The sequence below is a fragment of the Platalea leucorodia genome, assembly GCF_965183815.1.
Source record: "Platalea leucorodia genome assembly, chromosome: 7".
Taxonomy (NCBI): domain Eukaryota; kingdom Metazoa; phylum Chordata; class Aves; order Pelecaniformes; family Threskiornithidae; genus Platalea; species Platalea leucorodia.
This window is the reverse complement of record NC_138829.1, coordinates 71,366,291-71,380,517: the sequence shown is the minus strand read 5'-3', so window position 1 is coordinate 71,380,517 and position 14,227 is coordinate 71,366,291. Positions and strand designations below refer to the sequence as shown.

Sequence of the window (14,227 nt, the reverse complement as noted above, 5' to 3'; positions counted from 1 at the left end):
TGCCACCAAAGCTGTTGCTGTAATGAATGCACAAGGAAAGGAAGGGGAAGGCTTGAGTATCTGGGCTTCCTGAATTGGTCCCTGTGGGTTCAGAGGAGGCTACTGAAGGGGGGGGGGTAGTGCCTCACTAGGCATCATGCCTGTCTAACAAGCGGCACTACGCTTGCGGATGGAGAAAATGTACGGTGAATCGAGACTATAGAGCTGTGTTCTGTAGTGAGGCTGGACTGAAGCAGCAGTGCCTCAATGACACTGTATCAGGAGTTGTAGGGGACAGTGGTGGCAGCTGCCTTGGTCTAGCAGCTGTACTTGGAAGGCAGAGAGGGTAGGCAGCTGCTGTGAAGGCACTGGAGAGGATGTGGGAGGTAGACTAAATTTGTCATGTGCCCCCTGTGATAGGGGAGATTTGCAGCTGTTTCTGAAGATGGAAGAAGTAGGAAAACTTCTGTGGTTTTTCTAAATTCCCGTTGTTGCATGGAAACTAAAATGAGGAAACGGATGATCCTGGACTTCAGCCTTGTTTTTATTTTCTTAGGGAAGACAGTAAAAACTCATAGCTGTATGGTGTCTGCTACCATCCAGATGACTTGTTTTCTGAGCGCTGTCAAATCAGTGGCAGATGGGATGTTGAACTTCAAAAGGAAGCGATGTGCTGGGCAAATTGACTGCAGCCACCCGCTCTAGTGGACGCTTGCCCTGCCTTATTCCATTACTTTTCCTGTACTGGAAAGCACCAGCTAGATGTGACTTTGTGGAGCACTATGGGTCTGCATCACAAATGATGTGACTTGCTTCAGTCCCTTACTTTCCCTGGAGTAACTTATCAGTAGTGCAAGTAAGTCCTGCCTGGGACTTGTAATGGGTCTTGTGATGAATGTTAATGAAAAACTAAAGTTCCAATTCTTGCTGTGACGAGGAGGGGGGAGGTATCCTTATTAACTGTATTCCTCTTCTGTTTTGGGCTACACCTGTGCTCCAGGTTCTTCAGGCTGAGCTATTGCTCTGCTGTTAGGTATCTGCAATACCTAATGCTCAGTCTTGTTTGTCCTTTTGCTGCAAATGTCGAGGGTTTTTTGTTTGTTTTGTTATTGCAACACTGAAGTTGTGCCTGTTACTGTACCCGAGGCCAGCAGCAGTGTGTCACTTTAGCCTAGGCTGGGCTCTAGCTGCATGTTCCAGCAGTAGGTGCTTTGGCTGCACTACCCTTCTGTTTGGGTGAGTGCCAGTGTGGCCAGGTGTAAAGATACTGCAATATCGCTAATATGGCAGGTATCTCAACAGAACTGCGTGTCTCTTGGTCTCCTCTAGCTGTACTGATCCATCTGCTCTTCACATGTGCTTTCACTGGTCTCCATGATCACCTCCATCAGCCCCACGTAGTCACCTTCGGCAAGGGAGATGCCAGAGTCATTGGGGGATGGACTCTCTGCTTGTCTTGGCTCTTTTGTAGGGGGAGTGTTGGTGCTTCCATTTCCAGTATCTCTCGTGGTCTTGGAAACCTCTGCTGAATGCTGGTCTGGAGCGCCAACTGCATCTTCTAAACTGAGGCTGTGAGCATCGGGGCCCATGTTCCCCATGTGGGATCTCTCCAGCACTGGAGACGTTACAGGAGTGAAGGAGAAGCAGAGGGAGGCACTGCCTCCGGGGGTTTTGTTACTGGGGGTGTGAAAGGCGCTGGAGTGCTCAGAATTGGGGGTGGCTGATGCCGTGTTCTCCAGGGTGAGCCAGGGTGGGCAGGAGCCTTTCAAACTCTTCAGACTCTTGAAGCTACCCTGCTTCTCGTGGTCTGGGGACTCTGCCAAGAAGGGGAATTTAGGGCTCTCTGGTGCTGTGGACTGAGCTCCCGGGCTTCCTGTGGTGGCAGCTTCTCTGTTTTTACTGTTAGAGTTGCCCTTCTCTTCTCCTGCTGTTACAACCAGTGCATCAGGACCTTTGCTCCGATCTGTTGGCCAAATAAATGTTTCCTTTGCACCTGAGCCAAGGGAGCTCTGGCTCTTATACGTATCGCTGACTCTGGAAGGTGAGGAGTTGACGATAACGTCCCTAAGAGAAGTCGACCACGCGGCGATGCTGGAGAGTGCAGGAGGCTTCTTGCGGCCTTGGCGTCTGGAAGGGAAAATCATGGGGATAGAGCTGATCGGTGTCTGCGGAGCACTGTAGAAACCAGGTCTCTCGTAAAATGGGGTTGACATGAAGGCATCGAACTCCCTTAGTTTTCCGTCTTCGCTGTCCCACTGCTCCTGGGAGCTGGAGTCTCCCCTTGGCTGATTGATGCTGCAAGGGCTTCCAGGCTTGCCCACGTCTTGGTACGTATAATGGGAGAAGGGGGACGTGGGTTCTCCTCGCCTGCGCAGCAGGTTCATCCGGGAAGAGGACCTGGAGAAGCTTGGTGACTGGACGCCGAGGAGGCGGCCCAGGTGTCCCAGTAGTGGTGTGGAGTGGTTTGCCTCCTCATTCTCCTTAATTTGCTCCAGGGGCTGGAACTCCATCTCTTCTTTCTGCATGCTGGGGAAAGGCAAAATGGGCTGTTACACAGCCACAAAAGAAGGTGGTTTCTGGTGGAGAGGCTGGCAGCACAGGGCGTGCTGCTGCCAGTGGCAAGCCTCTCTCTTTTTGCCATTAGATTTGCGTTAGGCCCTCTGCAATACGGATGCTCGTAGTAGAGGGGAGGGGGGCAAGAGGGCAGAGGCATCCTTTTCCGTGGAGGATGTTGGCTATCATCTTTGGATTTTCCGTGGAGGATGTTGGCTATCATCTTTGGATGAGCCTAAAAGTATCTCAGAGCAAGATTTCACAAACTATGGAGAAAGATATTACTGCTTGCTCTTACTCCTTAAGTAGAACGCCCTGCACAAGACCTGGTCCAAGGCGTAAATGTGGACTGTTCTGACACCCTGTGGCTGCGCTCACCTGATATCAAAAGTTGAGCCAAGGAACGATGGGCGCTTGTACTCAGCAGTGGCTGCGGTGTAGGGTGGCTGGGGATCAGGCTCGTTCCAGTATAGGTCCTTCTCCAGAATGGGTAAATCCTGATGCATCTCATCCACTGCCATAAGGGAGACCTGCAGGGGACAGCAGAAATGGCATATGGGGTGAGCAGCGTTACCTGTTATCGGTGGACAAAGGAGCGCAGGGCAGGAGGAAGCAGCGTAGCACGGCAGCGAGGCAAGTGGCTGGGTTTGCTGGGTGGTTTCCTGTCACTCGGGTTGTTTCTCACATGGAGAGATTTGATTAATTGGAAGGAAAGCGATGCTGAAGGAGACAGGAAGGCAATATGCTCACTAGGACAGAAGGGCTCGGTGTTCGGAAGGGCTGAAGGTGGAGAGTTATTGCATGGAAGAAAGCAGAGGAGGCAGTTTTAAATCCAGACACAGGGTGGGAAAGCTAGGGAGGATGTGTCATTCAGAGGCAGCAAGGGCATGAAACGAACAGTCTGGATCCATTGTGTGTGCCAGAGCACGGACTAAAGCTGCCGTCGGTCTCTGTGTACAAAGATACGCCCAAAGCCCTGTCTTCCCTGGCATGTGGGGGTCTTCCTGGCACAGGTCTTGCCCCACGTTCTTCCTGGAGCCTGGGATGTCTCCTTGGCTGCTGAGGGGGAACACTGAGCTGGCCACCTTCACCCTCGTATGTATGGGAAGCCTTACGCTCTCTTCCTGCTCTCCCAGCCATCTCCCTCTGGAGATCCTGGGCCTCTTCTTAACACGCAGCCACCGACAACTCAGGAAAGCGTGAGGGTAAAGGGCTGCTTCTCCGCCCCACTGCGGGCGTGGGAGGTGGGCGGCAGAGGTGTTGCAGGAGAACTTTGCGACTGCACTGATGGGGCTTGCTAAACCCTCAGGTGCAGTCCTGCCTCGGTGTTCCTCTGCAGGTCAGGCTCATCTGGAGGATCCCGCCATCACTTTACCTGCAGGTTCCTGTCGATGAGCCAGTTGGTTTCAAAGTCGTCATCGTCTTCCCCAAAAGGGTTGATGAGTTGCTCGGCTACCTGCATGTGGAGAGCGCATAGAAAAGGTCATCAAGGGCATACCTGCCCCTTTCCCTGCAGGGAGAAGGCCTGTGGGGCAGAGTCAAGCCTCATGTCCCTTGAATTTGGAGCAATGCTGTTCCTCCCGAAAAGAGGTGGGTTAAAAAGGGAGGCTTGCCTGTGGCTGGGAGACATTGGTAAACACAGATAACTGCCCCTGGCTAACATAGCCCTGCTGCAACTGCAGGTGAAGTGCAGCCTACTGCCTCTCTTTTTCCCCAAACTAGTCAGGACCCAAGCTTAGGAGAGGTGGAGCTGATCTCCAGGGTGAGACATCGGAAACTGAGAAGGTCTTGGCAATGCCCTCAGCCCCTGTTGGCTTCCCATTTGTCTGCCAGCACCTGGCGTCTTGCCCATCGACCAAAGAACGCGGCTGGATCCCTGGTGAGCGCACACTGGGAAAAACCCTTGGCTAGGTCAGATTCCAGTTCCAGACCTATTTTCTTGGACTTACCTTTAACCAGCCAGCATAAAAGAAGAACTGCAAAAACGTAAACACAGGCACGAAGAGGTCTAGTTCATGGCCAGGATATGCTTTTTCTGGATCCAGGAACTGCCGCCCGATCAGACAGGCCAGGAAGAAGCTGTAAACGGCCACGGTCACCACCTGGGAAAGAGGCCAGGGGACACACCAAGAGGAGCTTGAGTTCCCAGCTTGCTTTCCCAGTATCTCTCCTCAGTTCCACCCCACACAACTCCAGAGAGCGGCAAGCTGCTGCAGAGCTGCTGGCTCTGTAGCCTTTTAAGCCTTGGAGTCAGTTATGATGGGCTTCTCCTCTGCTTTTTGCAGGAAGATGCCTTTCCACTGCAGAAAGCTTTAAATATGCCCTTTGCCCTTTAGCTGTTACATCCACTGTATGTCATTCCATGCTGTCCCTGGAATGACATCTATGTAGGCGTCACAGAAAGATAGTGGCAGAAGAAAGCACATGGTATCCTGGAAGGAAAGAGCTTAAACAACTGACAGGTGGCTGCGTGGTTGGTGTTCTGCAAGATGGATGCTGTGAGTTCTTTTCATTCTTGCCCTTGCCTCTCCTGAAAGCTGTCTCGAGCCCCTCGTGGCTCAGTCCGTGCTGGCAGGCCGCTTCCAAGTCAGGGAGGGGAACCCTGGCAGTGCTGCCAGCTTTGAACTAGCTCCTTCCTTCCCGGTCCTCACGCTGGGCCTTTTTTATATTTGCCTGCTTGTTTGCCCAGATTTCAGGCTACAATGAGCTTTGTGCTTTTCTCTGTAATCACGGGGCTGGAAACTTCCCCTTTTCAAATTAAAAGCAGCTGAGACTTGCATGGTTTCTTGACGTAACAAGCAAGGGAGTTCAAAACAAACACCCGGCATCACAAGACTCCAGAGCTAGCCATGCAGTTCCTTGCAGTGACCAGCGCGGGGCTGTTTCATGATGGGCAGGATAGAGAGTGCCTGGAAGGACAGACTTTGCGTTGTGGATGGGCACCTATAAAAAAACATGTCGTGTACTGCAGAGTGGGCAAAGTAAGCTATGATATTGCTTTTGCTCCTAGTGTGCAGGACACCGGTCTGTGCAGGAATATAGTTTCCCAACGTGTTCCCCGTTAACCTTCAGCGCTGCATGAAGGGAAGCAGTTCCCCTTTCATGGCGGAGCGCGTTAGTGTTATCTGAGCAGCTGGATTGTACGAGACAAAGGAGCAAGTTGGTGCCGAAAGGTCTGGGTTTGCATCGAGAGAACTATTAAACAGCTGAGTCCAGGGACACAGCTCGCCCTCACGCACGTGGCACGACTCCGTCAGAGCTGCCCTGCCTGCTGGCGCGGCTTTGCTGGCCGACAGATCCCAGCTCTGCTGAGCAGGAAGAAACTGCTTCAGGGACGTGTTCCCTGCGAGGCAGCGCAGGGAGCGGATCCGCGTGTATCTGTGGGTTCCCTGTGGCCCACGTCGCGGTTAGTTATCCCTGGGCACCGCGTGTTTCTGTAGAGGTGGCCGTGTCTGAGTTATGGAAGCTGGGCTGGGCTGGGTGCGCGCTGCTGAGCTACGTATGCGAGCGAGCGATGTGTGTAGGGGGGGATGAGGGGTCCGAGCGTATCTTGCATCAGCACGGTCCGCGTGTGGGTGAGGTATGGGTGTAAATGGGGGTGCCCCTGGTAGCATGGGGCAGTGTGTGCAGGCAGGCAGCGGAGCAGTAGGTGCGGGGGATCCCTTCTCACCTGAGTGTAGACCAGGGGGATGCTGATCCAGTCGTACCCATAGAGTCGCCCGCACTGGCTGCGCAAGGTGTTGAGCTCCTGCAGCGGGGAAAAGGAATGGCCTGTCAGCAGAACTTTGCATCTCCTTGCTGGGGATGCTGAGCATCTCTGGCCCCGTTGCCCTTTCTTGCTCCAGCCCGTTCCCTCCTTCTCACACCTCCTCTGGAAGCGGGGGCTCAGCTGGGACTCCCGCTCCCTTGGTGCCCAGCCTCACCCCAGCAGACCACCAGCAGGGTCTCACGCTTGCCCTGGTCTCGCTCCTTGCTGCCTGGGTGTCTCCATCTGAGCCCAAGATCCCTTCCTACCTCACTTCATAGCAGAGTTTATCTCCTCACGAAATGAGCAGCCAACAGGTCGGGCAAAGAATGTCTCAGGAGCATCCATTTCTCTCTCCTGACTAGATAGCGAGTCTAGATAAACAGCCCGGAGGGACATCTCGCGCTCTGGGCAGATGAATCTCGCTCCAGGCAACAGAAACAATGTGACTTTCTCTGCACATGAATACCAGGAAGGATGAGCTGCTCTGGACGTTTTTTCTCTGCAGCTGGGCAGGGATCATTGCCAGGTCTTGCTGTGGAGCATGGCCTGCTTCCCAGAACTATCTAAGAGTTTTCAGTAGTGAAGTTTTCTACAGGGACCTTGGTTGTCAGGGATGCTTTTGACCTCTCCTGGTCTCTTCCAGATACGTGTTTCCTTGTGCTTCTTTGCGGCTTTCCATCTGTATCCTAGAGACCTCCACTGGTCACTGTGGTTGGCTGCTCTGGAGCGTGTGAAGGCTGGAGGAAGGCTGATCAAGGACCTGCTGCACGGGTGTCTCCCATTACCACCTAGATGTGAGTCCCATTGTTCCTCCCAGTCCCACATTTGAGAAAGATGTCACGTTCCCTTCGCCTCTACTGTACATGACGCTGCTACCATGTCAGCAGGCCACGAAAAGCTCAGTTCTGTCACAAGCTGGAGCGTGGCAGTGGAGGCATTTCCCATCAAGGTGAATGCAATATCCTATCCCCAGGGACAGGCTTGGCTCACCGCCCTACCTTACCATTCCTATTCTTTGCCTGACCTCTGGAAATCCCTTTACTTCCACCCAAAGGACTGGACGAGAATTTCAAACAGTTGGATATTGCCTCTGTCACTCACATTCAGGATGCCTTGGAGCAGCACGCTGTCCCGGATCCTCCCCTCATTCCTTGCCTTCACAGCCAGATTGGAGAACCACACGCATGGGATCCAAAACTTGTTGTGAGGGGAATTCAAGCTCTCAAACTTCTTGTGCTCTTCTGGTGTCATGAGGCCTAGGTGGGAAAGAGGAGATGGGAGAGGAGTGGCCATAGAGGGCAGAAAGAAATTGATCTGGTCTGAAATGAAAACATCTAAATCTCAGGTGGTCACTTTAGCTCTCCTTAAAAATCACAGGAAAGACTCAGGCACTCAGCCTTTGGAAGACACAGAGAAGGAGGGCAAGTCTTCTTGTTAAAACATTGAGTTATAGAAGTGTGAGGGGCAGGCTTTACCCCAGTTCACTTTGGATGTCTGCAGCATATCTGCTCAGATCGCAGCCAGCAGGGAGATAAAGCACTGCTGAGGGTGCAATTGCCCGGTGTACCCAGGCATTTCTTGAGAACGGGATAGCTTGTGTGCTAGAAGTTTCTCTCGCTGGATTGCAAAGGGAACCCAGTTGACTAGGGCAGGTGCAGACATCACCCTTTGGGCAGACTGGGAAATGTTGTACCTTGAGGAGCATCTTCAGAGAGGATTCAGAGAGCCCAGCGTTAAGGTTGGAAGTCTGAGGCTCCAATTCCCACCTGCCCAGGGGAAACCCGTTGCCCTGAGGGAGGACAAACGTACCGCTTGGCAGGGGTCTTCCCATGCTCTGCTATAGAGCTGTGCACAGGGTCATTTACTGCAGAGCGCTCTTCCCATGCACACTTTCAGCGCAGGGCGAGCAGCTCCCAGTGAAGTTGCTGCACCACAGTTACCCTAATCCGATCAGCCCTGTGACCTGCCGCATATCTGCATTCACAAACTGGATCTCGTCACTCTCCTTACGTAAAAAATTTGGGCAGAGACCCTTCATCTTTCAAACAAGCCGTCCAGCCGCTAGCAGGACCAAGCATGCTGTGCAACAGGAAGACAGAAACACTTGATTATTTCAGCAGAGCAGAGCTAGGGTACGAGCAGATGCTTAGCACCCGCTGCAGACATCAGCTGAGCACGTTGCAGCACTATCCCATCCCCAGTCTGGAGGTCATGTGGCCGTTTCCAGGGCTCTTTGCCCCAAAACCAGCAGCAAGGTGCTGCTGTCTGCTTGGTGCCAGAGCTGTGCAGAAGGCAGTACCAGTACTGACCTGCCCTCACGACATGTTCCATGCTGGGGAAGCGCTTGTAGACAGCAGTGCTGACCGAGCGCAAGATCAGCACGCTGCACAGGTTGCTGTAGCGCATGAGGGTGCGACGCAGGAGCCGCCCGTACTCATCCTCCCCATCCACGTTGCAGGAGACCAAGTTCATGATGCGGTCAGGCCATGGGATGCTCTCGTACTGAGCCCACCAGCGGGACACCACCAGAGCCACGTAGAAACCTAGAGGTGAGCTGAGCAAATTAGCAGTCCTAAAGGAGCGGGAGATGTAAATGCTCATGTGTAGGAAGGCTGGTACTGTTCATACGGGGATGGGTGCAAGCATGCCTGGAGGGCAATTCAAGATCTCTGTGCTAAAGTTAGAGCCTGGGTTTCCCGGTTTATTTGGTGCCTGCTCTCCTGGCAGAACCCAGAACGCGCTGGTACATCTGGCCAGTGCAAGCTGGGTGCTGGGGGCATACTTCACAGCTGCAACGTGGAATGATGTATTCTGCTTGAGGAGTTATACAAAGGCAGAGGGAGGGATCTGCTCAGTGAATCTTGCCTGCCTGCAGAGCTATATCAAACCAGGGAGAAGAAATGCTGTCCCTTTCCCCTCCCTGTGTGTTCCCAGACAGAGCTCCTTACCCAGCACAAAGGACACGGGGATTAGCTCAGCATAGCTGTTGCAGTAGAGCGCCAGCTTCTCAAACATCAGCCTTTGGCTCTCACTCAGGATCAGCCTAAAAGGGAGAAACAGAGGCATCAGTCTCAAAGAAGAGTCTGTGCCTCGTTGGGCCTGCTGGGGTAGGAGCCTGGCAAGGGAAGCCAAGGATGGGTAGTCACGATATGGCCACGCTGTGAGTCTGGGCATGCTGTGAGTCTGGGGATGATGTGAATGAACAGCCGTCGTGAGGCTGGGACATCAGCCCACCTCCCCAAAATACCCTGCTGACCCGTCCAGGGGAGCCAGAGGTGGTCACTGACGGTAAGCGATGCAGTCTGATGTCAGGGCCCACCCCTATTTTTCTCACTCGGGAGAGCGCTGTGTGGTATCAAGGTTTGCCACAGAGCTTGGATGTGCACCAGAGTTCACTTAATATCCTGCAAAATGTCAGCCCAAGCTCTGCTCTTCTCTGAGTTCCTGCCTCTTTCTTAGAGCTGCTTTCCTATCTCTGTGCTGCATCTCCGATTGAACCAGCTAGGGGAACTCCCCGTCTTTCCTCACCAAAACCAGACCAGCCACAGACTACAGTTGCCTTATCAAAGTTCTGTGGTCCCAGAGCTGATGTCTGCTCTCAAAAATGTACCCAAGGCATCGCCTGTTGTGTAACAAGGGAAACTCTCTCCTACAGCTCCCCGCTGCGGGACATCTCCAGTACTAGCTCAGCCTTGGTCTCCACTGATCTACACACTATTCTTCTGTAGGTAGTCATCAAATGCAGCTCTTCATCCCAGGGAAGAGAAACTGTGTTACTTCCCAGGACAGAAAAAGGAGATTTGTCAGCTGCTAATCCATGTTGGAGCAGTGAGGAAGGACCTTTCCTTTCCTCCTGTGAACAGGGGCTGGTGCGTGGCTGGCCAGCTCACCAGGATCACTGTCCCGATCCTGTGTTGCTCAGTTGTCCTGCTCCGGGACAGGCTGAGGGTGAGGGGCTGTGTTCGTGTCGGGGTGTAAGGATGCGGCTGTGTTCGTGTCGGGGTGTAAGGGTGCTTACCTGTAGACAAGACTGATGGTGAAGTAGAGAGAGATGAAAATAAGGAACTCGGAGTAGAGAAGTTTGTAGATACTTCCTTTCCATTGGAGCAGGAGCTGTGAGAAGGTGCCTAGGCGGGCGTCAGCCACACGGTTGGTGTATGTCACTGTCATCACAGATCCTAGTGGAGACACAAAACGAGCAGACCTTGAAGCTGCCAGCAAGCTTGCACAGAGGGAGGAGACGGGGACACCGCAAGTGTCGCAGCAAGCAAGCAAGATGGAAGAAAGGGAGAAAGAAACAATGAGTTGAGATCAAAAGACAGGTAAGATGAAGTCAGTGACATAGAGAACCAGGAGGAAATTTATGGTAGGCAACTAATTTGATGAGCTTGCCATCTTTGTCCTGTCTTTGAGCTGCACGTGGTAGTATTTGCTTCAAATATGTTGTTTCTGTAAATCTGCTTGTCGGGAAGTGTCTTCCTGGAATACTGATGGCAAAAAAAAAAAACCAACCCAAAGGAAAGCAGAAACCCCAGAAAGGAGAGATTTCTTGGTACTGATCCAGATGAAGGTCCCCCTGGAGATTTGACAGTTTTGGTAGCACTTGCCCAACAAGTATAACTGTCTTTAAATTTGGGCTGAGGGCCATATCTGGACTATGCCGGTCCTAATCTCGCAAGCAGAACAGCCCTCCCTGTTAGAGAACCGAGGGATGGAGTTTGGCCAGGCTCACAGAGCACAAATTCCAGCAGCTCCACCTCCCCTCTCCTTCAACCATACGTTGCACAATAAATCACGCTGGATGAAAAAAGGCATTCAGGCTCGTGAAATGCTTCCCAATCATGCAGCATCCCCATTGCACTTCTTCTAGTCTAACTCTGGATAAAGAATTCTTTATCATCAATTAATAATCAGACTCATATTCATATAAACCTGAATTTATGGAAAAAAAACAGACCAGTGTAATCCATGCCAGGCAGATAGGTGAGTGATCCTTTGGTTTATAAATAATTATCCAACGTGAAAATACTGGTATTTCTAAATCTAATAATCTAATCTAAAGCTAATACCAGGATGTTACACAGACATTGCTATCTAACAGAGGCAATAATGTTAACAGTTACAGGGCCCTGGGCTCGTCCCTGAATGATGGAGACAAAGCAGCACTTCAAGGGACAATTCAGACCTTACTGCCCTCTCGCAGCAGCTGAAGGCAGGTAAGTTTGTGTCCATGCTCCCCATTTAAGCATCTCCGTGAAATATCTGCAGTTAGGTGGGGACAACTCAGGTCCCAGTGAGCTGGTGCTGTGAAGAAAAACAGCAAAGTCTGTTTTGTTGGCTGCTTCAACCAAACAGCATCTTTGTCCTGGCTTTGGTTTTTCGGAGCTGCTCCTCCTTTGGGTTTCCCTGTCATGACTTTCCCTGAGTCCCCTCTCACAGGTTATATCGGGGGAACCGAGCTGGCACCTGCCCTGCCAAGGGCTCCCCAGCTGCACAAATGTACTTTTCACTAGAGCTTCATGTACATTCATGCCGTTTCCATATGTATTTCTGGCCAGTGCGCAGGATTAGAAGAGTGGTTTTTAACTGCCCTAGAGACTGCGCTGGGCTATACAGATGAGAAATGTATGCAAACACCCATAAATCTGTTGGGGGCTGCTTACAGAAAGCTGGCTCTTTTCGCTATGCTTTGGGTCTTGAAAGTGCTCAGAGAGACTCTTCGTTGCGTAATTCAAATACAGATTCACTTTTTACCAAACATGGAAAACTTCAGCTCCTGTCCGTGTAAATAATGGATGTCACCCACCTCTATGCGGTTCTGCTCCAGCATGGGATATGGGGCTTTTCCCAGTGCTTTTTCCTCCAGTCCTGAAGGGTTAAGGCACTTCCCTGCCCGCCTGCCAGCCTGTGCGGGACTGCCCTGGGATGTCACTCGGCAGCTGGCACGCTCAAAGTACCATTTGGGGTTGCGGTACGTGGTGGGAGGTGACTCACCACGGCACCGGCACACCGGGGTCGGTATGGGGAGGAAGAGCCACCCCTGTACGGCACCTGCGCAGCCTGCATCCCAGGGAGCCGCTGCCTGCATCTGCCTGCCTGATCCGTCCGGACTAACCATTGCACCTGAAGGTCGACTGACACGAATCAGACTGTGGGAGTCCACAGCAACCAAGATCCCACAACAGCAAGCCTGCGTCAGGTGCGTTACCCACCGCGTGAGATGGCAAACAGCCACGAGCAGCTATTGCAAAGACGGAGAACAAGCAGACAGAGTGGACAGATAGAGGGAGAGGAGGTCACAGATAGGCAGGAAGGAAAGATAGATCTTTGAAGGAACCTATCTGCTCTTGGGAGGACTAGATACTTACAGTCATGGGCTCCTGAGCTGCGCTGGAGGCTGTGGAGGTTTGGTCCCGCACGTGTCCTTGCTGGGTCCTTTGTGGCCCACGCCACGGCCCGCCTCCTCGTGCCCCCTTGGCTCATGGGGGGATTGAACCTGACAGACACGGTGTGCTAAGGAGCCTGAAACCCACTTGGGAGCTGCAGCCGGTCACTTGATGCCGTAATCCTCCCTCATTACAAAAGAGACTCTGTTGTCTTTTGCCCTGTTCCCTTCTAATCTTCTGAGTAAGCCCTGCGTGTTTATAGAGGCGGCCGGAGAAGGGGGAGGCAGGGCTGGCTGCTCCGCAGCTGCTGCTGCTAACTCCTGGCACAGCCATGGTGGCTGCCAGAAGAGAGGCATTTTCCTTCTAATTCTTTCCTGTTTGGTCCCTTTCTCTGTGTCACAATCTTACAGGAGCCCCAGGAGATTAAGTAGGGCTGGAATTTTCCACAACGGCTATAAAATGTGTCACCCTTGGGGCTGTGCAGCCCTCTCTTCCCTGGGGAAGCTCCTTGGGTCGGTGAAACGCCTGGCCCATGCTCTGCCTGGCTCTTGGAGGACGTTTCTCTCTAACTCCTCACTGTCTCTGCTGTCCCTGGATGAGTTTGCCGTCTCTTCCAGCTGTGGTTTGGATGCTGGGGGACTTCTACTCTGCCACTGGCTCCCCAAGACTCCTTCCATGTGTTCACTTTCTTTTCCGCTTGCTTCTCCAGCAGCATTTGGGGGCTGTCACTGCTCTTTCTTGCGTGCCACCCTGCCAAACACAGCTCCTTGCCTTTGTCCTCAAGCCTCCACCAAGCCAGAGAACTCCTTGCCTCTGTCTCTCCAGGGTCTTTCAGTCCCTTTTCTGCTCCCAAGCTGTCCCTCACAATTGTGACCATCCTTCTCTTCCACCACCTCCTGCAATCTCTCCTGTCAAGTCTTTAAGACATTCCCCTTCCAAGAGCCTCTGAATCAAGATCCTTTCTTACCAAATCAGTCTTGCTGTGGCATGCACCCTTCACTGTCAGCCGGCGCCGGGGCAGCAACCCTGTGCTCCGTGGGGTTGCCACGTGTGTTTTTTCGCTGCTCTTTCCAAGCAAGGAGGCAGCAAAGTCTCCAGTGACATTAAATGAAGAGCTAGTTCTTGTAATAACCAACTTTCTCTTGTGCTGGTCTATGTGCCTGTGGCTTTGACGCTTGTTTAGCATCAGCAGCAGGGATTAATTTGTCCAAACTGTAGATTTCTCCTCTCTGTGTGGCCGAGCCTGGACAAGGGGAGGGTGTTGTGTCACTGCTTCACTGAAGCAGGTGCTGCCTGGCATCTGTCTAATGGGAGGTTTCTGGTGCAGCCCTGCAATTGCTGCCAACGGTGGGGAGATGATAGTTTAAAGCACGGGACTCAATGCCAGCATCTGAGGTTTTAATTCTGGTGTGGGCTGTAGTGTGTTGGATTACCTCTGATCCTGATTGCTTTTCAACAGAAATGGAGGGAGCAATCCTTGCTTCTCCCACCTGGCAAAAAAACCATGGAGATCTCCTGACTTCTGCTAGTGTCCGGGTGGCAGCTGCTCTGTATTGGACTG

The 14,227-nt window shown here is 52.5% G+C and overlaps 1 protein-coding gene and 1 long non-coding RNA gene across 2 annotated transcripts; one reads left to right on the top strand and one right to left on the bottom strand.

Moving 5' to 3' along the window:
- Window positions 1-413: 413 nt before the first annotated feature.
- On the bottom strand, window positions 414-12,668 carry BEST1 (bestrophin 1). The gene is made up of 10 exons (XM_082317650.1): window positions 12,649-12,668; window positions 10,299-10,458; window positions 9,229-9,323; window positions 8,590-8,823; window positions 7,382-7,536; window positions 6,203-6,280; window positions 4,482-4,634; window positions 3,908-3,988; window positions 2,911-3,062; window positions 414-2,505 (listed from the first exon to the last, which is right to left on the bottom strand). Exons 2-10 carry the CDS (start codon window positions 10,448-10,450, stop codon window positions 1,305-1,307), a joined length of 2,301 nt encoding a protein of 766 aa, XP_082173776.1. The 5' UTR covers window positions 10,451-10,458; window positions 12,649-12,668; the 3' UTR covers window positions 414-1,304.
- Window positions 6,902-14,119, top strand: LOC309593314. The gene is made up of 4 exons (XR_014228772.1): window positions 6,902-7,074; window positions 8,739-8,829; window positions 10,456-10,602; window positions 11,400-14,119. It is a non-coding gene; the product is annotated as an uncharacterized lncRNA (long non-coding RNA).
- Window positions 14,120-14,227: the final 108 nt, after the last annotated feature.

What these genes read in the sequence shown, in the direction of transcription:
- BEST1 (XM_082317650.1), bottom strand. Translation starts at nt 10,450, where the DNA reads ATGACAGTGACATACACCAACCGTGTGGCTGACGCCCGCCTAGGCACC. An exon ending in ACCATCAGTCTTGTCTACAG is followed by an intron (nt 9,324 to 10,298) that starts GTAAGCACCCTT and finishes TCTCCCTTTTAG; the next exon opens with GCTGATCCTGAGTGAGAGCC. An exon ending in TTTATGCTGGCTGGTTAAAG is followed by an intron (nt 3,989 to 4,481) that starts GTAAGTCCAAGA and finishes CTCCACATGCAG; the next exon opens with GTAGCCGAGCAACTCATCAA.